This window comes from Eretmochelys imbricata, chromosome 5 (genome assembly GCF_965152235.1).
Source record: "Eretmochelys imbricata isolate rEreImb1 chromosome 5, rEreImb1.hap1, whole genome shotgun sequence".
Lineage (NCBI taxonomy): Eukaryota > Metazoa > Chordata > Testudines > Cheloniidae > Eretmochelys > Eretmochelys imbricata.
Window position 1 is genome coordinate 111,281,695 of NC_135576.1, and position 24,580 is coordinate 111,306,274.

The following is a 24,580-nucleotide window of genomic DNA, read 5'->3' on the forward strand; positions in this document are numbered from 1 at the left end:
CAATATTCATTCTGATTCTTCATAATATACCTGGATACGCAGATTCTCAAGGAGCAGCACCCATGTACTTACAGTCATACAGAATGGTCTGGATCTCCCCATAAAGAAAACAGGGCCAGCTGTGGGTCTAGGGTGACCAGATACCAAGTGTGCAAAATCGGGACGGAGTGCGGGGGTAATAGGCGCCTATATAAGAAAAAGCCCCGAATATCAGGACTGTCTCTATAAAATCAGGACATCTGGTCACCTTTATGTGGGTCTCATCCAGTGTCCACTGAAGTCATGAGTTAACTGTGAGTCTTGGATTAGGCTCTATGTTTCAGCCTCCCACTTCACCAGTTTTCCTGCAGCTACTTTCACAAAGCAAAGTATGCACTGCTGCTCAGCTGCCCTCTAGAGAGTTTTGAAGTTAAATTAATGTGATCATTTCATGACAGAACAAAGTATGGACGTTCTCACCACCAATATCTGTTTAAAATAGCAAAGTCCATTATGTTGTTTTTATAAATGAGATGATCTTTGGCTGAAAAGCCACATTCTGAGTGCCAATCATGTTGAATTTTGAAATAAATTCCCTTACATAATTATAGAAGATCTGAGATCATGCTATCTAAACTAAGAGGGAGAGAGATAAAATACTATGCATCATACCACATGAGACAACAAGAGAGCTGTCATCTTGTGTTTTGAATATGAGTCTGGAAAAATTAAAATTGAATTTAATGAGGACCTGTTTTCAAAAAAATTCTGGTGTCCACAATTTGTCAGGTGCAATTATTTCTGCATGCAAAAGCCTACATATGCAAATAGTGCTAATATACACAAAGTAGGTAAATGGATGTGTATCTAATTGGCATGCACAGCTGGGTTTTCACATACAAGCACTATTCACTTGCACATGCAACTGATTGTATGTGCAAACTGAAGGCTGGATGGTGGGACCTTTGAACATATGGCCCACTGTTATTTATTGCCTTACAAATTCATGTTCTATGTTGTTTTTGTTTTAATTTCCACATTTCCTTAAACTATATTTTCATCAAGGTTTGTTAGGTATGTTACAGAACCAATGAGCCAAACTCTCATCAATCCAGAGTAAATCTATTGAAGTCAATGACGCTACTCTGGGTTTATTCAACTTACCAATGTGCACGGTTTGGCTTGCTGTATTTATTACATTTTTATGAACCTTGCATAAATACTAAATGGTACAGCAAAAATCTTTTCGGCTGAAATGGGTCCTGTGCACTATGCCCAACAGCAGCAACTAAGAAATCCGATAGGAAAATACACTGCCTCTTTTAAATACAGGATAGGTCATTTTGCAAGGAACCTAGGAAACTCTTGTAATAGGAGAAGGCTGTGTGGTGTCTGCACCTAAAAGGAACAAGTACATGGCTTTCTTTAAAAGAACCATTTATTTTTAACTCATATTTTTCTTTGTCAAGTATTCCACTTTTGATCCCAACCCTCCCCTTTTACGGACTAGTCAGTGCCACTAATACAGAGACGCCCTCTGGGGGGTGGCAGACAGTGGCATCCTTCAGACTTTCCCACAGCTGGACTCCATAATGTCAACTGTGTTCCAGCCATTCAGTAACAACAGACACTATAAGGTCAGTCATAACAGAACAAGGTCACCAAGGGCCCTCCTTCCAGTTTTCCCTTCTCTTCTTAATAGTGGGTCCCTTGAAAGAGTGAGTGAGTGAGTCCTCTGAAAGAGCGGGAGGGAAAGAGAAGAAGAAAGGACCTAGAACTCATAATGTAAAAGTTGGGTCTAGGAAGCTGGACAAAAAATATAAATTCCTGAAGTTATTTCCAGTATTTGCCTTATCAGCTGCTAAGCATGGTGAAATTATATAATAATAGATGGTATTTATATAGCGTCTCCCATTTCCAAAGGGCTCCAGGATGCTGTAACACAGTATTTCTTTCTTTGTCTGCTTGTGTATTTTATCTATTTAAGTATAAATTGACTAGATGATGTAATAGGTGTCTTTCATTTCTCACATCTGGGATTCTGAATGTTGTGTGTGTTGATTAGAGGAGAGAGAAAGGGGGTGAGAGAGACGTTAGGATTATTTGCCCTAAGAACCGTAAGGAGTCCAAGATGCATGGCTGTGATGAGCACTTTACAGAAGTACTTGTATGATGAGATGAAGCACTTGTTTCCCAGACAAATCATGATGTTTTCTGCAACCACTGGACAAGGGATGCTGCCCAATTATCTTGGACATTGCTGCTTACTTTGCCCTCTCTCTTGCTTACCATAGGTTTATTCCTGAGGCCTGGTCTGCCTGTAGTGTCACATGTGGGGTGGGCAGCCAGGTGCGGCCAGTGAAATGTCAGGTTCTCCTGTCTTTCTCTCAGTCTGTGGCTGACCTGCCAATTGACGAATGTGAAGGTCCCAAACCTGCATCACAACGAGCCTGTTACAGCGGCCCCTGCAGTGGGGAGGCTGCTGAATCTAACCCTGAGGAAACCGAACTGATCTATGGGGGCCTCCAGGATTTTGATGAACTCTATGACTGGGAATACGAGGGCTTTACGGAATGCTCAGAATCCTGTGGAGGAGGTGAGGGCAATTTGCTTTTTGCTCTGCTTAATTTGCTTTCCCCTTTTCCGGTATACGGTGCTTTGCAATGCGCACTGTCTAAAAGACGGCTTTGCTACATCTGTTTGAAGAATAAAAAAGGCTTCAGTGGGAAGCTATTAAGAATAAACTACATGTATTTCCCATTTGGGCCCATTGAATATCAAATGCCATGCTCATGCTCTCAGCTGTGAATGATTAATGCAGCTAATACTGCTGTTTACATTTCTTTCTTGATGACTTACATTTTTTATTCACACAAGGAAGAATAACATAAAGCAGCCTAGTGAGATGAACTAGCATCATTTTCTGTGCTTGTCTCTTGATATGGTCATATATGCACACGCATACAGAACCAAATAATTCTGCCACTGCAGATGCATTTGCTTACTGAACTACTGGGGGCTCGGCTGGTTTCTGTAGCTTACGGTACCGTCTGACGTTAGCTTGGATCCCAGTGCAAAAAGAAAACATATGGCAAAAATAGCCAAACATTTGATTGCCTAAAGCTTAACAGACTTGGCATTTGGAGAGTCTAAAAGTTGATGAAAGTCAAAGGTTATGCCTATTATGATAATTATTTACACATTGTATAGTATTAATTTGAGTTTATGCTACCTTTTGTCCAATTGGTTCTGAAAAATTTTCCCATTGCAATTGTTTAAAACCCTAGGCTTTCCCAGCTGCTGCCCTTTTAAAGGCAATTTTCAGGCCATTTACAAAAGAATGCAGATAAAAAATATGGCCAAAAGAATCAATTTTATATATTAAATAGGAATGATGTTGTAGAATTGGAAAGAGGTCAATAGTGGGTTGAAGTTTAATGATTGGCTAAATATTGATCCTCCAGCAGTCAAATACAATAGAAAAAGGTTCCAGAAGATAGAAAAGGGTGGAGGGATAGCTCAGTGGTTTGACCTGCTAAACCTAGGGTTGTGAGTTCAACCCTTGAGGGGGTCATTTAGGGATCTGGGCAAAAATTGGGGATTGATCCTGCTTTGAGCAGGGGGTTGGACTAGATGACCTCCTGAGGTCCTTTCCAACCCTGATATTCAGTGATTCTATAATGCAAAGCATATCACAAAGTGCTTATATATTGCTGGCTACAGTAGTTGGCATTTGATTGCTGTTAACATACAGTTTTCTAACAATTACCACCATTATTTCCTGCTCTAATTATAACTAATTTTACCAGTGCATGTTGACTAGTGGCAAACACTGACTTTTTAATAGCAACCGCTGTATTTTGAGTCTGACTGGCCAATAATGATTTGTAATGCTTGTGTTTTGAACCTGGAATCTTGACTAGCTCAAGCAATGTCCCCTTGAACTAAAAGGAAATCATTTCAATACATACAGTGTATATATATACGTAGACATTTTCACATAGAACGTACATAAATTATTATGACAGAAACACTTTACCAATTTAAGATCTTTGGATTATCGACAAAGATGGTTAGTTGGGAGATTTACTTATTTATTTATTTATTTGTTTGTTATCTGGTCAACCAAAAATAGGCCAGATTAAGAAATAAATTCTAAATCAAAATTTTTGTAGCTACAGTTGCAAGACAGGTCAAGCTAATTTTATTGGTTTTGTACTCTCAGGAGATGAAATTGGATAGACATAGAAGTAACCTTTCACCTTGGAGAGGTAGCAACCAGAAGGAACTAGTTAGTAATTTCGTCTGCTGTTAGTGGCTGCATTTCCCGGAGCTGTCATCAAATATCATGTAACAATTATGCGATTCTGGTAGATATAAACATAGAAAATCCCATTTGATGGTATATTGAAAGTGAATTTAAACTTCTTAGATTCATGTCCCATCCTTGCACCCTGTTACATTTTAATTTCCCATGCATGAACTAATAGGTATTTTGAAAGAAAACAGTTTGAAGCAGGACAGCTTCATTATGGTGAAATGTTGTGTGATAAATAATATTTAGAAGTGAACCTCAAGCAAGTGTCCTCTGGAAAGTGGAAGGAGCAGCCTTTTCTTACTTTTTATTTGTACTTTGCTGCACAGTTTCTGACAGGTAATGGAAGAAGAATATTGGAGGACTTAAGCAATGGTTCTTGTATTGATTTAACACTTGTCTTCAATTACATGCATTGGCCTACCCAAAATATAGGGACAGTTTATTTTAGCCTGCTGAAACACACTAAGTGTGAGATTGTGGGGAGGGGTGGGCAGGCAAAAGTTGTTCTGAGCCACCTTTATGTTCCCCTGATACTGGGGAAAGCCAGAAGACTGTTTGGTTCCTGGCACAAGTTACTACAGGCTGTACCCTCTGACCATAGCCTTCAGGAGTCAGTCTGGCAGCCAAGGACTAGATGAATTCATGGGCTTCTTAGCCACCACCCCTGTTTTCCACAACAGTTATATTGGCAGACAAGATGGCAGGCTGTGTTGGAGCCACTATGGTGGTTCCGTGCCACTGGAAGTCCCCTATATTCGGAGAGTCTCCCTAGTGCCAGTTAAACCAGGTTTCCATCTCCTTTGTGCTACTGTGGTAACTCAAATCAGTAGGATCACACTAGTGAATTGAGCCTATAACATTTATATTGAGAAATCAGCTTTTCATGCATAGCGATAAGAACAATTTTTTTTAAAAAAAATTGAGTTTGCAATGTGTTCCTTTGAGAATTCTTCATTTTCGTTAGAAAGGTAGAGATTTTTTCATTTCCCAAGGCCAAATCCAAATACTCCCTGTGGCAGCAAAGTGCAGGCAGACTGGAGCCAGATATGTACAGGGCAGGCAAGAGACATCCAGCAGTCATCGGGCAAGGTGTTAACAATAGGGCCAGCATACTGTGCTGTGACCTTTATTTGCTGTTTGCACTTGCTGATAGTGGCAGAAATCATGTCTGCTGGACTGAGTGCTAGCCATGCTCCCTGCTTGAATAATCATGACCCCTGTGGCTCTGGTGCCTGTCCCATCATATTAGAAGTGGAGGGAAATGAAAGTTCAAGTTTATGCACTATGACTAGATGTTGTGTCCAGTCCACATCATGAGCACCACAGTTTCCACACTGCATTTTGACTTCTTATGCCCCTTCTGCCACCATATTTGTCTGTGTAGCCGGGGGAGGCTTTAACCCTAGAAGTTGTACGGTGCAATTTACAAAGTTATCATAATGCTGTTGGCTTGTAGGCTGCTTAGATGGCAAATACAAGCAATAAATAATACCTGAGTCTGTTCCTATCTTGGATAATTGTTGGAAGGTTTTGAGACTGCATGCAACACATCTTGAATATTTGGCTACATCTGTTATGATAGTGTATATGTTGGAATATTAATTTAAACATTCTGTTGGCATTGCCAGTCAACTGTAATTGAACATGCTACTTCATATGTCTGCAGTTCATGCTAAATATTTTGATATTGACATGACTTTAGATTTGCAATGGCCTGTTGCAGCAAAATACAAACAAACTACCCCTCTGAAACCTGCTGTCAGTGTTAAAGCATGTGGATAGGGGATGTTTAGTAATAAATTTCAAACACTTCACCCTCCATTGACATAACTGTTTTGAAATAAAATCTGGAATCTCTTCAAAAGTTAGCATGCTTTCTAATGAGTGGGGGTGTATCCTGGCAGGATAGACAATAAAACTACTGGACATACACTGAGAGACAATTTAGATGGACTGAATAAGCAAGGAGGAGAGAGAAACAGGGCATGGAAGTTTTAAAAAAAATACTGTAAGGTAAAGAGTAGCCTAAGAGACTGATCCTGAGAACTGTAGAGACTCCTCAGTTGTAGTGAGGGTTGGGGAGAGGGATTAGACTCAGCACTTTCAGGATTAGACCACTTGTGGATTACAAATCCAAGGCAAGCACAGTGAAAATGCTAACACTTTTATGTTGCATATAACATTAGACAGCAATTTATTTGTGAAACTCCTACCTGGGGAAGCCACAAAGAGGTACTGAGGCTACCAGATCAAAGTAAATAGGAGAGATGGACTTTAGCTGCAAAATCCACATCTGAACATTTGAAGGTGTTTCCTATCACGGTTGTGGTCCAGGCCTATCTCTAGCCAGTTGTCAGAGACCTTTGTGAAACTCATTGGTTTCATTTCATAGGAGGTGGTAGAAACCATTTTCTTTGGTTTCCATCCACATTGATTGGCAGCCCCTTCTCACCTTGATTGTTGTTTTCACGTAACACACTCTGTACAGTTAAGTCTGTACAAGAAACCAGTGTCCTGAGCACAATGATGCTTTACTATTCAGCCAATATTTGTAAGACCATTGGATGGTCAAAACAGTGTTCCCTTTAGAGCATATAATAATGCATTCAGCAGAAAAGTGACCTGGTTAGAAAGTTATTGAACATTTAAAGGTAGGGAACATGTAGGGAATTTGTTTGGTTTCCCTTCGTACACATAAATCACTGACATTTGTTTTACTCACTCAAATACTCTATTGTTTTATTTTTAAAAATCAAATAGAACCATCTTTGGGGGCTATTCTAAGTGTCTAATAAAATATTGTGTTTATAAATACCATTCTCTGGGCCATCTGGTAGGGGGAAAAACGCCACAATGATATTGGCTGACTTTGGGGATTTCAGTAGTGTCCCACGTGATGTAAATATTCAGTAAGAGGTGGATTCCCTTCCCTCTCCCCTTACTCTGATTCTCTGTGGCTGCAACCTGAACACCTGGGAATGACGTAGCTCCTGGAGTCCTGTGCACACCTGGAATAGGCATGTGCAGCACTCTAGCAGCCCGCTCATGTCTATATCCCTTGCATACTATGGAGCTGTGCTTTATGAGGCTATCACCACCCTAGCCTGCAGTGTATGTTGGGGGCAGAGGACATAGAAGCAGGACCAATAGATTAATGAATAGGAAGATCTATGACTTTGAACAAACTGCACTCCAGAAGCACTATTGTAAGTTGTTGCATATTGGTGAATAATATTGTGCTGTTTTTTTCCTAGTGGCATCAGTTTTAGCTTCAAAAATAATACAGCGTATTGCAAGTTCTGTTTATACACACAGCAATATTATTCTGGCTGCTTTCCCATAGTTACTCAAGCCTGTCAAACACTTTTTTGTGAATGTTGTCATCTTCAGAGGGGTTGGGGTGTTTTGGAAAACAGATTACTGTTGTGGTGATGGTGGACCAGTTATTCAAGGACAAGTCTAGTTAAACTTTTCCCAGTTAAGTGAAGTCATGATTATAGAAAGTGTGCTCAGATTTCCCTTGAATTACTGAAGGTTGGGTTATCTAGGTAGCATAGGCAAATCATGAACTTACGTGAATCCTTGTATTGGACCAGTTCAAGGGGCTCAAAGAGTAAATTAGTTTACGTGGATTTTTCTTAAATGTAGGTTTTTCTCTGGTGCTTAATTATCTGAGCACTTCACATACATTAATTAATTTAACCTCACTACATCCTTGTGAGACAGGGAAGTACTAATATCCCCATTTTACACTTGGGTAATGGGAGACAGAGAGAAACTGTCATGCCTAAAAGCACAGTCAGAAGCTGGCAGAACTGGGAACAGAACTTAGATCTCCTGAGTAGACGTGGGTGAAATTTTTCATCCAAAAATTTGTTTAGGTGAAGAATGCAGATCTGGTGACACCAAAACATTTAATGAGTTTATGTAAATTCACAGAATTTTTCATTTTGGAAAAAATCCCTCAAAAATAGATATTTTGATTTTTCTGTTTGAAACTACTTGTTTCAAAATTTCCATTTCATTTTTAAAAATTGTAAAAAAAAAAAAAAAAAGTTTTTAAATGGTCAGAAGCAAAACAAAATGTTTTGTTTACCCCACCTTTTTTTTTTAACTTTTCAATTTGCCAAAAAAAAAAATCATTTTCAGTCTGATCCAAAACAAATTTATGTTGATTCTTTGAAATGTCCAGCAACGTCAAAAATGCTTTATTCACCGAACTCTATTCCTGAGTTCCAGTCCATCACCTTAATCACAAGACTATACTTTCTCCTTTTTAGTTCCCACAGCTGCTCCTGCTCTGTTCCCTGCCTCCAACTCTCAAAGGTGCCTTACTCCCCTGCATGACCAGTGTCCAGATTAGAATCATAGAATAGAATCATAGAATATCAGGGTTGGAAGGGACCTCAGGAGGTCATCTAGTCCAACCCCCTGCTCAAAGCAGGACCAATCCCCAACTAAATCATCCCAGCCAGGGCTTTGTCAAGCCTGACCTTAAAAATATCTAAGGAAGGAGATTCTACCACCTCCCTAGGTAACGCATTCCAGTGTTTCACCACCTCCTAGTGAAAAAATTTTTCCTAATATCCAACGTAAACCTCCCCACTGCAACTTGAGACCATTACTCCTTGTTCTGTCATCAGCTACCACTGAGAACAGTCTAGATCCATCCTCTTTGGAACCCCCTTTGAGGTAGTTGAAAGCAGCTATCAAATCCCCCCTCATTCTTCTCTTCTGCAGACTAAACAATCCCAGTTCCCTCAGCCTCTCCTCATAAGTCATGTGTTCCAGTCCCCTAATCATTTTTGTTCCCCTCCGCTGGACTCTCCAATTTTTCTACATCCTTCTTGTAGTGTGGGGCCCAAAACTGGACACAGTACTCCAGATGAGGCCTCACCAAAGTCGAACAGGGGGGACAATCACGTCCCTCGATCTGCTGGCAATGCCCCTACTTATACATCCCAAAATGCCATTGGCCTTCTTGGCAACAAGGGCATACTATTGACTCATATCCAGCTTCTTTTCCACTGTAACCCCTAGGTCCTTTTCTGCAGAACTGCTGCCGAGCCATTCGGTTCCTAGTCTGTAGCGGTGCATGGGATTTTTCCGTCCTAAGTGCAGGACTCTGCACTTGTCTTTGTTGAACCTCATCAGATTTCTTTTGGCCCAATCCTCTAATTTGTCTAGGTCCCTCTGTATCCTATCCCTACCCTCCAGCGTATCTACCTCTCCTCCCAGTTTAATGTCATCCACAAACTTGCTGAAGGTGCAATCCACACCATCCTCCAGATTATTTATGAAGGTATTGAACAAAACCGGCCCCAGGACCGACCCTTGGGGCACTCCACTTGATACCAGCTGCCAGCTAGACATGGAGCCATTGATCACTACCCATTGAGCCCGACAATCTAGCCAACTTTCTATCCACCTTATAGTCCATTCATCCAGCCTATACTTCTTTAACTTGCTGGCAAGAATACTGTGGGAGACCGTGTCAAAAACTTTGCTAAAGTCAGGGAATAACACGTCCACTGCTTTCCCCTCATCCACAGAGCTAGTTATCTCATCATAGAAGGCAATTAGATTAGTCAGGCATGACTTGCCGTTGGTGAATCCATGCTAACTGTTCCTGATCACTTTCCTCTCCTCTAAGTGCTTCAGAATTGATTCCTTGAGGACCTGCTCTATGATTTTTCCAGGGACTGAGGTGAGTCTGACTGGCCTGTAGTTCCCAGGATCCTCCTTCTTCCCTTTTTTAAAGATGGGCACTGCATTAGCCTTTTTCCAGTCGTCCGGGACTTCCCCCAATCGCCATGAGTTTTCAAAGATAATGGCCAATGGCTCTGCAATCACATCCGCCAACTCCTTTAGCGCTCTCGGATGCATCCGGCCCCATGGACTTGTGCTCGTCCAGCTTTTCTACATAGTCCCGAACCACTTCTTTCTCCACAGAGGGCTGGTCACCTCCTCCCCATGCTGTGCTGCCCAGTGCAGTAGTCTGGGAGCTGACCTTGTTAGTGAAGACAGAGGCAAAAAAAGCATTGAGTACATTAGCTTTTTCCACATCCTCTGTCACTAGGTTGCCTCCCTCATTCAGTAAGGGGCCCACGCTTTCCTTGACTTTCTTCTTGTTGCTAACGTACCTGAAGAAACCCTTCTTGTTACTCTTAACATCTCTCGCTAGCTTCAACTCCAGGTGTGATTTGGCCTTCCTGATTTCACTCCTGCATGCCCGAGCAATATTTTTATACTCTTCCCTGGTCATTTGTCCAATCTTCCACTTCGTGTAAGCTTCTTTTTGGTGTTTAAGATCAGCAAGGATTTCACTGTTAAGCCAAGCTGGTCGCCTGCCATATTTACTGTTCTTTCGACACATCGGGATGGTTTGTCCCTGTAACCTCAAGGATTAGATTTAGGGGAGTGCAAGTTAGAGCTCTAGTGTCTGGATGCGGCAGTCTGACAACAGCTGTTGTTCACAAATGTTGAATATTATCACATCACTTTTTTTTCTGCACCTAGAACAATCCTGTTGCTGCTTAAAACAGAACATATAAATGGGCCATCTTTAACACCACACCCCCTCTTAATTGAATGATCACATCACTGCCTTGGCTGGTATGCAGTCTGGTTGCATTCATTGTTTCAGTGTCAGAAGGACATTTGTTTTGTGCGTCTGCTTGTTTCAGTGACGCTTGTGGAAGGTGCGGGACCAAGGAATTTGTCACCCTAATTAAGTTGCTTTATGAGATTGACAGCAATGGCTGATTGAAACAAAGCCGGGGCCTCCTTTTTAGTTATTTAATTGGAACTTCATGTAGGGTGACCAGATAGCAAGTGTGAAAAATCATGACCAGGGTGGAGGGTAACAGGTAACTATATAAGGCAAAGCCCCGAATACCAGGACTGTCCCTACAGAATCAGGCCATCTGGTCACCCTACCTTCAGGTAGGTGGGGAACAGGAGGAAAGGAGAGGCAATGGTGAATGTGGCCAGAGGCATGTCTGTTTCTGGAGAGTTACAGGAATTGTAGATGGAGGTTTCCTGTTAAAACAGAAGGGAGTGGAAGCCTGTGATTCACCCCAGTCTTTCAGGGCCAACATGCCAGGAGAGGCATTCCTAGCCTTTAGGTGCTCATGTTAGTGTCCTCATTGAGCTGCCAGTCAGCATGGAACACCTCGCCCTGCACACTACATGGCTGTAAAGCATGAGCAGCAAAACCTCACAGTAGCATGTCAGCCTGCTCATCGGGGTTGGGAGCCCCTCCCTTTGCCCTCAGCTGCAGGTTTGGTAGCAATGTCTGGACTGACTCCACTGATGATCCTGAGTATCAAACTGTATTTTCTGATGTGCAGAGGCCCCCACAGCAATTTAGCAGGACCCCTGCTGGTGCCATGTCTGCACTTCATCACCCCTTGAGTTCTGTGCATTGAGTCCTGACTGGAATGTTGTATGCAGGTGTCCAAGAGGCTGTCGTGACGTGCTTGAACAAACAGACAAGAGACATTGCAGACGAAACTCTGTGTGTGACCAGCCGCCGTCCTCCACAGCTACTGAAAGCCTGTAATCTGGAGCCCTGCCCCCCAAGGTAGGCAGCTTACATCCTTACCTTCAGCAGCACATGATTTCCTGTGCATGCAGGAGAGGAAGAGTTAATATAAAACATAAGAGCGGCCATACTGGGTCAGACCAAAGGTCCCTGAAGCCCAGTATCCTGTCCTCTGACAGTGGCCAATGGCAGGTGCCCCAAAGGGAATGAACAGACAGGTTATCATCAAGTGATCCATGCCCTGTCACTCAATCCCAGCTTCTGGCAAACAGAGGCTAGGGACACCATCCCTGCCCATCCTGGCTAATAGCCATTGATGGATCTATCTTCCATGAATCTATCTAGCTCCCTTTTGAACCCCATTATAGTATTGGCCTTCACAACACCCTCTGGCAAGGAGTTCCAGAGATTGACAGTGCGTTGCATGAAAAAATACTTTCTTGTGTTTGTTTCAAACTTGCTACCTATTAATTTCATTTGGTGGCCCCGTGTTCTTGTATTATGAAATTATTATTGTTGTTGTTGTTATTTGATGTCTGAAACTAATTTGCAGTGTCCCAAACTCCCACTTAAAACTGTTTAAATGTCTGTGAAACTAGGACATTTGGGGCCAGATTTGCTGGTTTGAACCTGGACTTCACTGGAATTCTATGTGTATATGAGTATAACTGAGAACATGAGTATAACTGAGAACAGTATCAGGGCCTGAGGTTTTTAGCTCAATGGCACCTCATAAATTCAGTGAATTGGACTTAACAAATGTTTTGTTTCAATCCCACATGATTCTTCTTAATTGTTGTAAAGTGAAGAAAGAGAATTTAACTGGATGAAAGTCTATGGCCTTTGTTATACAAGAGGTCAGACTAGATGACCTAATGGTCCCTACTGGCTTTAAAAATGATTAGCTGTGATTACTTGAAGATTTTTCAATGCGATTTAAAGATACCACAGAAGAAGCAAATCAAATATACTAGCATGAGGTGATTTCAGTGTAAGCTATTTAAACAATATCCGCAATACACACATGCGCACAACACATACGCCACAACACACACAATGTAATGTGTTATAACCTTTTCAGTTTATAGTATTATTTTGCTTAGGCCTGGTCTACAGTGGGGTGGGGGAATCGATCTGAGTTATGCAACTTCAGCTACGTGAATAACATAGCTGAAGTCGACGTACTTAGATCTACTTACTGTGGTGTCTTCACTGCGGTGAGTCAACAGCTGACACTCCCCCATCGACTCCGCCTACACCTCTTGTCCTGGTGGACTACTGGAGTCGACAGGAGAGTGCTCAGCGATCGATTTCTTTCCCATCGATCCTGCGGTTAATGTAGACAACCCCTACAGAGCTGTGCTAAAATGGAGGGGCATATCTCAGAAGGCTCATACATTCAAATCAGATAAGCATCCAAATGTTTGGTTGTTTGTCTGAACTTTACTCAAACTTACCTGAAGCTTTTGGATGCCCACATTGGCCGCCCTCCTTCCTCTCAATACACCTTGCCCTCAAAAGTCCTCCAGAACCTATTCCTCCCAGTGCTTAGATACTATGGTGGAGGATGCTGTGGAAAACCCTCACCCTAAAGATAGCAGACTTCCCCATTTCCAGGAAAAAGGCAGGGTGTCAAATCTATGTCACTCATGAAGCAAAATGGCTTTTAAAAGATTCTTAGGGCTTTGTTTAGATGTGATTAGGCCTTTCCAGGTCTGTAAGTAATTATTCCATATTATGTATATGTTTTTAATTATTTAGGACCTGATTCTTTTTACATCAAGGCCCCTTTACACTGCTCTGGCAATGTAAAGGACCTTAAAATGGGTTTAAACATAACATAAGTCCACTTTAATGCCCCTTTACATTGATAGAGTGGTATAAAATGGGCACTGGTGCAAATGAGAAGCTCTTAGCCTTTACGTATGCACGTGTATGGTACTATATGTGTGAGTAGTATACTCAGGGGTGTATGGTTATGCTGGTATATCAGTAGATTTAGGGTGCACTGTGAGGTTAAAGTTAGAAATCAAGTGTGTCCAGTGTCCAAGAATAATAAAGATATTTGGACTGGATATAATTTGGTTGAATAATGAAGATTCTGAGTTGTGCAATAGTGAGAGCCAAATGGGCTAAACCGCTTTTCCAATACGGTACAAGAACTATTTTATAAGCAGAATAATGCACTCTTGAGCAGTTACGTTCTATTATTCAGCCTGCATGTCTTGATGTATAAACAGCACACACACATTTGTTAATGCTGATTCAGCACTGTGACGATGGAAAGCATTATATAAATGTTAAGAAGCAGTAGTATATCTGTCCATAGGTATCACACATTTACCCTTACCTTAATGGAGACAGAATTCACTGCTGGAGAGTTCCTGTTTTAAGTACAGAGAGAGAGAGAGAAAATAGCTAACCCACCTACCAAGACTAGCATGGAGAATAGGCATACCCATTGATTGAGAGGCCTGGAGCATGCCCTAGGCCAGCAGGATCTGAGTTTGATTCTTCTCCCTTCTAGATGATGACAGCTGGCTATGTGGGTAGAAAGCACTACCCTTTTTGGAATATAGCTGGCAGTATGAAATAGACAAGTAAACATAATTTGGAGGTGCTCATCTAGAGTTATTCCCTTTTTGGTGTTCCTTTTAGTGATGATATGATAGACTGAGATACTGGTCCAGATGTGCTGATGATCTGACGCACCAAATGGACTTTCGGCTGGTGGGAGGGTATGTGTACACTGAAGAATTTGCCTGAATTATATAAAGGGTGGGGTTTTTCAATATTATTTAAAAATCCAGACAAAACAAGAATTTCAGTAATCTCTTTGGGACAGTAGCTGTCTTTTTGTTCTGTTTGTAAATGCTTAGCACAATGTGGTTCTGGCCAATGACAGACTTCTAGGTAATAGCAATAGACACATAATAATAATAATAATAATAAATTAATTAATGGATCTGGCCTTAGTGGCTGTTCTGTGTGTGGTCAATTGTATGCAGAGGATTCAGATTCTATTCTGCTTGCTTGTCAGCAGCGGCTGGAAGTATTGGGGAGGCAGCCGGTTCATCTCCTCAGTGGGGAGAGTGTGTCACTCTGTAGTGACACCTCTTGGTGAACACAAGAAACAGATTTATAGGGTCTCCAGACATAGCCATATCTAACTCTCCTTTGATGGAAAGTCAGGATGGGAATAGGAAAAGGGGAAGTATGTAGGTCCAATCTGCTCACACCTATGTCTCTCTTCGCATTTCCTCCTAAATGTTCTCCCCACCCTCCTTCCCTGTGCATTTCTCCAGCCTACCTCCCACCTTGCACTCTTGGCTTCGTAACTTTTTATATTGCCTCCTGGTTTGGGGCAGCCTCCCACTCCCCATGCACCAATCAACCTTCCTTTCTCCTTTGAAATCCCCCCTTAACACATGATTTCATGAAAGTTTCCAACACTGATCTCCTCTCTCTTGCTATCAGCACTGCTTTGGAGTTGAACTATCACCTGTTGTGGTATGTATAATAGGACAGATCCACAGCAGTTGTGGTCGATGTAGTGGCATAGCTCAATTGGATAAATATATCTAGGTTAGATGGTAAGGGACTGATTCTCTTTTGGGCTAAAGGCTTCTGAACTCAATTCTGGCAATGTAAAGGGGCCTTAAGGTAGGCATAAATTACATTTACTGTGTAAATGAGAATCAGACCTTACGTTCCTTAGGACAGAAGCCTTGTTTCCTAGAAGCTTACAAAGTGCCATTACACTAATGGCATTATATAAATATAAATTACCAAGTAATAGTATAACAACAGTCCGCAGCCTCCAAAGGGGCACAGATGACATCAGAAAGGTTTGTTTTTTTGTTAGTCCTATCATCCTAATGAAAGATCCTTCAGAATCTTAACTCAAGAAATCTTGATCCAGGAGTTCTGGTGGCAATCTAGAGTAAAATCCTGGCCCCACTAAAGTCAATGGCAGCATTCCTATTGACCTCATTGGGGACAGGATTTCACCTCTAGTGCTTTGAGGCCTCTGCGACAGAGGTTCCCAAACTGAAATCCATAATGATTCCCAGTATTCTTGCTGATGAATTATGGGCAGAGCTGGCTCATCTTCTGGTGCTGGCTCTTCCTCCTTGTTTCCAGCTGCTAAACTACATTAAAAGAAGCTAAAAATATATTAAATGATTTCCTAATATGACTGTGCCAGGTAAGTGACTGCTGTAGTTGTGTTTATTGTGAATAGGAAGAGAGGGAGTCCACTGGACATAGCAAACGGGGTGGCAGGTGGCCCTTAAGATACTAGACTGTAGTTCACACTGTGAAAAATTCTGAGGATCCCTGCCCTATAAAATGAGAATTCCCTCCCTTTTTATTTAGGCAGTCAGGGGAAACTGCTTCAGTGGAGATTCATCCAGCAAAGGGACAAAACATGGTTACATTTTGGGTCTAATCCACTTTAAGAACTTCCTGTTGGTTTAAGAGTGAGAACATTTGTAGGCTTAAGGGCTTTACCTCTGCTACAGACACTCTCGGGTTATCGATGGCAATCTCCATAGCTTCTCAAAGGGTTATCCCAGCCAGGCATAAGGCTTAAAAACAAGCTTTTCCTGGGCAACAACCAGCTTTATTTGTTACATACTGTAAGTGCAAGAGCAGTGGACAATTGCATTCTAGAAGATTTTTTATAATTGGCCATTCTTTTAAGAAGACCCTTTCAAAGCAGAAAATTACTTACCACAGGAGAAATTGAAAAGAACAGCTTTCACTCTATTTGTTATTCCATCATTTTATTCCATCATTTTTCTTGGGCATTTGAGATAGCCCAGGGAGAAGGGATCTTTACAGTGTGACAACTTTTCTCCCTCTAAGTCAGGATAAGGGGAGTAGGCTGAAGGACTGCAGACTTATGGGATTTATAAGAGCACCTAAGTGAGTTAGGCCCCTAACTTCCAATAGAATGAGGCACCTACCCTGCTTTAGCCGCTTTTGTAAATACCGCTAGGCACCTACCTGCATTTTAGGTACCTAAAGGTCTTTCTAAATCTGGCCTGCTATCTTAGAACCTTTACACTGTAAATACATCTATTGGTGAGAAACCAAAACCAAACCACAAAACTCAAGTTTTCAAAAATCCACAGCTATATGGAGTCAACAAAAAGTTATGCTTTGAGTTTAGACAGAAGATTTTCAGAGCCCAGAGACGTTAAACACAAAAGTTGGCTGGTTTTGTTTCCTTGTTCAAACCTCAAAGCAGCTGAGTGTCCCATAGTTTTGGATTTTGTTGTGAGGAAGTTTTTCCTTCAAGAAAAATGGCAGAAGAAAAGCCCAATGACTTTTCTCTTGGATACAGCTAAACAAAACCGCCCCGTAAATAATAGCTGTTGAAACAAGGAACGGTGGAATGTAGAGGACACTGGCAGTTCTTATTTTTGAAATTGGTGCCTCAAAACTGTGGGTTTTGGTACATTAGAAATTAACAGAATAGAATGGTCTGTCCTTAGGTATCCTTACTTGTTATTTCTGAGTGCACACAACAGAGAGATACCGAGGGCATAATTCTGATCTCACATCAGTGTAAATCAGGTGTAACAGGTATGCAGAATCAAGCTGTAAGCAATTGATAGACTAGATCTACACAGAGTAGACTCAGAATAGCTCATCAATTAAAAATAAAGTTTTCCCCCGACTCCACTGGGAGGGCGATTTCTTTGAGAGATAAAAACACACATTTCTTCTGATTGCTATGTTTGTATTTTAAATTGTTCTAAAAATAGTCTGAAGAATTAATTTCCAGTGATGTCTTCACTCTTTTTGACAGCAAAATTGACCCATGTCTAAAAACATTTCCTTCCCCAACCCAAAATACAAAGGCAGTCATCATTTAATCAGATGTAATCACCCTGGGTTATAACTGCAATGGCATGAAAGGCTCATGATAAACCATTGAACACTACCAAAAGGAAGAAAGAGTGTGCCATGGCTGTGTTCTTAATTATAACTGCTTAATAGCTTGGTCACTGCATGTTGAAAAGATTTGGTAAACGTGCGTGGAGGAGGGGAGAGAAGCAAAGCAATGAAAGCCAGATGGCTGAAAAAGAAGGAAATTCTAGGCAATTTTTGCAGCTTTGTTCTCACATACTTTCAGAACTAAACTTTTATTCTTGTGCAACAAAGAACAGCTGAATGGTACAGAACAGATAAACAGTGAAGAAAAAGTGCACAGTTCCAGGAATAACACAAGCTTTTCCTTCCCACCTCTCCCTACCTCCTCTTTCTCAAGCCTGTAGCTCTAATAAGAACAGAGAAGGGACTGTAAGAGCAAATTGATGGACCCAGTACATGGCTGAGGTGTCAAGGCACCATAAGCCAGGCTGGGCACCCACTCAATGCTCAGCGACCACCTCCTTTTTTCTTTTTCCTCTGGTGCTGCCTGTTCTATTTTTGTATAACATAGGACACATTTAAATGTATTGTTTTCTCTTCTGGATGCTGTATTTTTTCCCTGTTTTGTTCTTTCTCATTTCCCAATTGAATTCAAGCTATACAGGAGGAAAAATAATTTATTTTTTTACTTGTTTGGGGATCAGGAGGTGTCAGATTGTTTGTGGGTCAAGGCTACTGTAAGTGAATTCCATCTAGACACTGAAATGAATTAAGCATGTACTAAGGGTCAAACCCTGAGGTACTTCCTCTGACCCATCACAGGTGCTCAGTGTGTGGGGGAGACCATAAGAAGTCTGCCCATCCTACACAGCCAGGCTGAATTGAAGCCTCTCAGTCTGTTCCTTGAAAAACAATTGTGACTTGTGATTTCTTGTTGTGTCATCACTGGTATATTGATATTACAATACAGCGCCACTGGCAGGAAATACCTGTTCTTATTCTCATTACAGCCATTTCTCAGAAAAAGCCTGAGTTATATCATGCATTGCCAGTCTTCACTGTCTCTCTGTGCTATTGCCTAGTAGGGGCGGGTAGTAATTAACCATTGAAACAACATACTAAGGGATGTGGCGCACCAGGGTGCTGGAACAACTTGTAGAGTGAGGGTGCTGAGAGCCATGGAACCAACCTGTAAACCCTGTGTATGATGGAAACTACTTCAAGCCAGGGGGTGCAGCAGCACTCCTGGTTCCAGCACCTCTGTGGTGCATGCTCCCTCACTTGAAGTCAAGACTGGCTGTCTTCTAAAACATGTTCCAGTTCAACTAGAAGTTCTGGGCATTGTGCAGGAATCACTTGGTGAGGATCTATGGCCTTTGCTATGCAGGAGGTCAAACTAAATCATCCTGATGATCCTTTTTGGCCTTAAAATCTATAAATCTGTGACCTGGAGAACCATTTATCTTCTTTGTAATCTCTGCAAGCATTGTTAACCCTTCTGTTTTCAAGAAGCATCCTGTTTAGTGGCTGTCCGAAAGATATCAAGCGACTGCCATGCCCAAAGCTGCTCATTTTTTAAATTTACCTTCCCAGCTATCCTTGGATATTCATAGCCATCAGTTCTGATTCAATATCAAATGTGTACTCCTGTACATCTTATTCTGTAGCAGTCCCAGTACGCCTACCCAATCATGCCCAGACAGAGACTTCATTTCCAGCACTAAGATTCCTACCAAGAGTCAGGTTACACGTCAACCATGTAACAACTTCCAAATTGTCTGTTTGAATAAAACAGCTTTAGAAACTCCTTTGCAGTTGTTTTTTCCTCAATCCAAATCCTCTAGATTAATAGTCATCTTTTCCTCAGCCATTTTGGTTCTTTAATAACATAGGTTTTTACCCATGGATGTTCTCCTTCACTTCAGCTCGTGTTCAATTCATAGTCCAATATGTTTGTGAAATATTAGAGCACATCTTTAAATAATCTTTGAAAATGACTTCTGGACATTCCACATTTCCCTCTTACTTCTAAGGACATCAGATCACCCTTCTCAGTCAGAGAACCAGATAGTTAGATAGATGCATTTCTCTGCACAGATCTCATGGTCACAAATCTTGGCACTGACAGCCATGTTAGTATATCCCCAAACTGGAGTATAATTTGATACTTTTCCTCATAGAATAGTTTGTGATGAGTTTGTGCTTACACTATGATAGGGTCTTTGTAAGCCATGTAGAGGAAAATTTCTCATTTGCCTTTTCCTGGCACTGTTGATTTCCTGGTTGCAGCCAGCTTGCTTCAGTCTATTTACCTCCACCCCTCTCTTTTCTAGTGCCCACTCTAATCAGAACCGAATACTTGCTGCCATATAATATTTTCCAATGTTTGAAAGACATGTGCTCTCCGTTTCCCATTTTCTACTTTTACTTCTTATTCTTGGTCTCCTCTTAATTGCCTCAGCAGAAGGAATTCACATTTTTGACTACAAAAGGAATGATTTCCCAACTGTGGCTCTAAAGAGGGAGTCTGCCAAAAATAAAATTGCTTAAATCCAGTACGTTGCACAACAATGGCCTTTGTTAATTTCAGATTTATTGTGTTATCCTGCAAAATACCTTGCATGATCTCCCAGTTTTAATTTTTTTAAAAAATCATCAGTATGCCTCTGTGAGGCCTAACATGAAGTAGGGTATCTTGGCATCATGTTATCTTCCAATCACAACTCTGTTAAAGCATCTTGTTACTGTAGTAAATTGACGAGTGTCTGATATTTGTGGAATCAATAAAGATTTACTAATGAAAACAGGCAGCTTCTATTAGAAGAACAAATAAAAGCAAACCCGACATACTCTAAAGGAATTGTATAATTAATTCAGTCAGTCACATTTATTCATCAAATAAAGGGAGGAAACAGGTTGATTTTCATTTGTAATTGGATCTGGAGTGAAGTACGTTCCCACGAAAAGTGCCAGATTGATAAAACAAAGTGCTCTGTATCCATAAAGTAGGTGCAGCGTGGGAGTAGCAGGATTACTTCCCCACACGTGTTCATCAAACTTTCTTTGAGGATGAGGATGTAGCTCCTTAGGCTCCATTCCCATGAAGTCCTTGGCCTCTCTGCTAACCTAAAGGTTCAACTGTAGTAGTAGATTTTGTCATGTGCACTGTTGCCAGTAGGGACAGGACTATGACAAACTCGCTTCGTACAAACTTCTGAATAGCAGCAGATGTTTACAACTTTTGGTTATTAACACCCTTGAGAGATATTTGAACCACTTACATAGAGGTGAAGAATTTATATTTCATTACAATCACTTGAACCATCTAATTCTCTAAAAGCCTGGTCTACACTACAGAGTTTTGTTGGCAGGAGTCGACACCTAAATTTGTGTCCCACCCATAGAACACCCCCCCCCCATTCTACTGACACAATAATACCACATCCCGTGGTCTATGCACAAATTTTGGCCTGGTATAAATACGTTGGATAGGGATATGAATTTTTTTTACCGAAATAGTTATACTACTAGTACAACCTCTAGTGTGAACACAGTTATACTGGTATAAAGGTGTCTTATACCAGTATAGCTTATTCCCCGTCCCATGTGGGAACAGACACTTCTATACAGGTGTAACTGCATCCACACATTAGCTGGGTCATACCACTTTAACTATGCCTATATAGTTAAAGCAATACAAATTTTGTGTGTAGGCAAGGCCTAACAGGCTAATTTCAGGGCACCTGGTAGAAGTGCCTCAGCATAAGTCTACTCATATTCATAATGATACTTCAGCTGCCATCATCCTGGATACCATTAAAGCTGCTGCTTCCAGACCCTCTGAGCAGGATTCTGATCTCATTTGCAGCGCTATATATCCATTGACTTCATCAGCTAGTTCCAGATTTATAGCGGTGTAACTGAGACTGCAATCTGGCTCTCTGCATCTGGAGCAGCTGCACGCATGTGTTTGGATCTCTGTATGCCAGGATGAGGAAAATCAATTTCTTTTCCAAAAGACTGAAGTGGTTACTAAACAGAGTATTAGTCCAGCTATGGCAGCATTATCTCAAAGGGAGAATTAAAGAGAGAACACCAGGTTTGGACATGATTTTGGAACAAGCCTCTATGCTGCATCACTACCAGCATGTTGCAAAAGGGGCATCAGGATGGGGAGTTCAAATACAAGTAGAGGTTGGGAATTCCAATGCTGTAAATATATTTTTATGATGGAAAAATGTGCAAAAAGACCTGCATGCCTGAAATTGAGAGAGAGACTGTTTGTGCCTGATACTCTAGGGAAATAGTTCAAGAACAGTTCATCCCAGTGCAAATATTATCTCTGTAATGCTGCCAGCCAGGGTCACCGAGAGTTGCATTATCTGTGCTGGTTGCAGAAGTGCAACTGGACAGGGGGTTACTTCAATCTGTAGACCACTTTTTCCAACACAGTTTCATTCGTGAATCTACTCTCTTTGTTCATTTGTTTCGGTAACACCTCCTCTCTCCTTTTTTCTCTGACTCCATTTCAGCACATGCATCCTTCGACTACATGAGTGTCTCGTTACATGGTGGAATAAAATCTCATGTTGATGAATATTGATCTTTCAGGTTATGAAGTCGAGGCTCTGCTTGTGATTTTTTTTTTCCATGCAACTTACAGACAATTCAAGCTGACACATGGTACATTGTTCATTTTAAAAACATTTCATTGCAGGTTCTAAAACGTTTTTTTCTCCATGAGAAGGAAATAAGTTTCTTGCACTTCTCCCCCACCGATTGAATACTTTCATACACATTTGCTCTCTAGTATTGGCAGCCTTTTTGTTAATTCACTTTTTACTGGCTGCCTTAATTTTAACTAAAAATGGATCCTTTTGCAAATAGTCATTTTAAAGTCGGGGGTGGTGTTGTGTTGTCCATTTTCACCTTTTCCAGTTAACTTAGTGGAGGGGAAAGGTGTTGGTTTATTTGACCACCATAGAAGGAGATGGAGTCTCTGAAAGACCCCTGCCAAGGGGGATATCAATTGGATTGACAGTTTTGGCAGCTGAAATCCACATTCCATCCAAAAAGCAGATACAGCGTGGACAGCAACCACGCAAACTTCCTCATTCTGACTCCTGGAGGAACCACCTCTAGGACAGTATTGTGCTTCACAGTTCCTTTCCCATTCAATCTGTAGCCTTTCTATTTATACTCTGAACAAGAATGCCAAGAGGATGATAGGTTTTGTGGTGTGGACACTTTTCCACTAGGAAACTGGATTTAGACCATTCCTTCATCTTAAAAACCTCAACTCTGTCTCATAGGCCTTGCGCCCTTCTCTGTCATTCCTGTACCTTACATTCATCCTGTACTAGCTGTCTCTCAGTCCTTCACTCTGATGGTGCAAGTGCAGCTCTTGTCATCTGTAATAACAGCCTTGCTGTAAATCTCCTTCACCAGTTCTCCTTCTTTGCTCCTATTTCTACTAATTTTTCTCCCCTGCTGCTCCTATTTTGCATTTTAATTTGTTATTGTATTATTTAATTATGTAAAATCTTTTGGAATATGTTTTTATGAAAGATGTTAGCAAGGCAAGGTTTTATTGTATTTCGCATATACCACTGAACAGCCTTCTAATTTCCGTCACTACTGTTTTGGGTGAGAACCTAGATTTGAATCAGCAAGTTGGGTGTCTCTATTTAACTTAATCTGTCTACCTATTTCTATCATGCTTGTCACCATCATACCTTAGTGCCTCAATTGCTATATTGGGTCACAAAACTCTGTGTAGTGACTATGCGGTTGCCATTTTCTCTCACTGTTGTAACTCGTTGATCTTGTATTTCTGTTGCAAATTCCCTTGTGGTCCATGTGATGTGTGTAATTCTGGCATTGTCCACTAGGAAACCCACATTGTGTGTTAGACTGCATCCATCTATTTGGCTTCTTACACTGGGAAAAGAGGTGTCTCCTAGGGCTCATCAAAATTTTTCCATCTGTACCGTTTTTAATGGAAAATTGTGTCTTCAAATAAAATAATTTTTTTCATGAAAAGTATCTGCTTTAAATCCCCAATGGTTTGGGGTTTTTAAGTTTGCCTATAAAATCAACATTTCTGGCCAAAAATTGAAAAAAAAAATATTTAAAAATGCCACCACAGTGTCTCATGGGAATTGTGGTTCAGATACCTCATGCTTATTTTCCTCTACTGTCTATGTTCCCCAGCCAGACTACATGATGCATTATGGTTAGGGACTCCCATGATGCACTATGGTGGCCTAGCAAGAGGGGGAAAATATGGTGCATCATCGGAGATGTAGTCCAGCCAAGGAGCTCCATCTATAGAAGAGAAATAGGAGCATAAGACACCTGAACTACTATTGCCAAAATGTACTGTGGCACCATGTTCAAATTCAAATTTTTTTTGTTTTCATCCAAAAAAATTTTACCTGAAATATTTTAGTTTTCATCAAAAAGTCAAAACATCAGCTAATCAGGATGGTCAGTACTGGAGATGCTGCTTCCAGGAGGCAGCAGTACCAGCTCTGTGTAACCTCTCTCCCTCTTTGGCTTTAGAGTTCTTCATCAGTTTTTCTCTATTTTGCTTTGTTATAGAAATATTTCTCCCTCCCACAGTTATTCATAATGAACTGCAGTGTTCACTGATACTGATAAAACTGCAGAGTTAATGTAGGCCACCTCTGTCTGCTCCCAAAGTAATCTCAGTAAGTCTTTGATATGTCCGTATGCACCGGCTTAAAGAGGCTGAAATGCTGTACAATTATCACTTTTCATAGGTTCTCCTCAGTTATGAGATGGATGCTTTTTGAGATAAAGCATATCTCTTTACCTTGCTCGCAAAGAAC

At 41.1% G+C, this 24,580-nt stretch overlaps 1 protein-coding gene across 1 annotated transcript in view; it reads left to right on the top strand.

The window, feature by feature from the left end:
* The window catches only part of ADAMTSL1 (ADAMTS like 1), a 689,739-nt gene that overhangs the window by 566,977 nt on the left and 98,182 nt on the right, over positions 1-24,580 (top strand). Inside the window, exons 18-19 of the mRNA XM_077816448.1 lie at positions 2,274-2,575; positions 11,753-11,882. Of these exons, the coding sequence (XP_077672574.1) occupies positions 2,274-2,575; positions 11,753-11,882 (432 nt within the window). The remainder of the gene's footprint in view (positions 1-2,273; positions 2,576-11,752; positions 11,883-24,580) is intronic.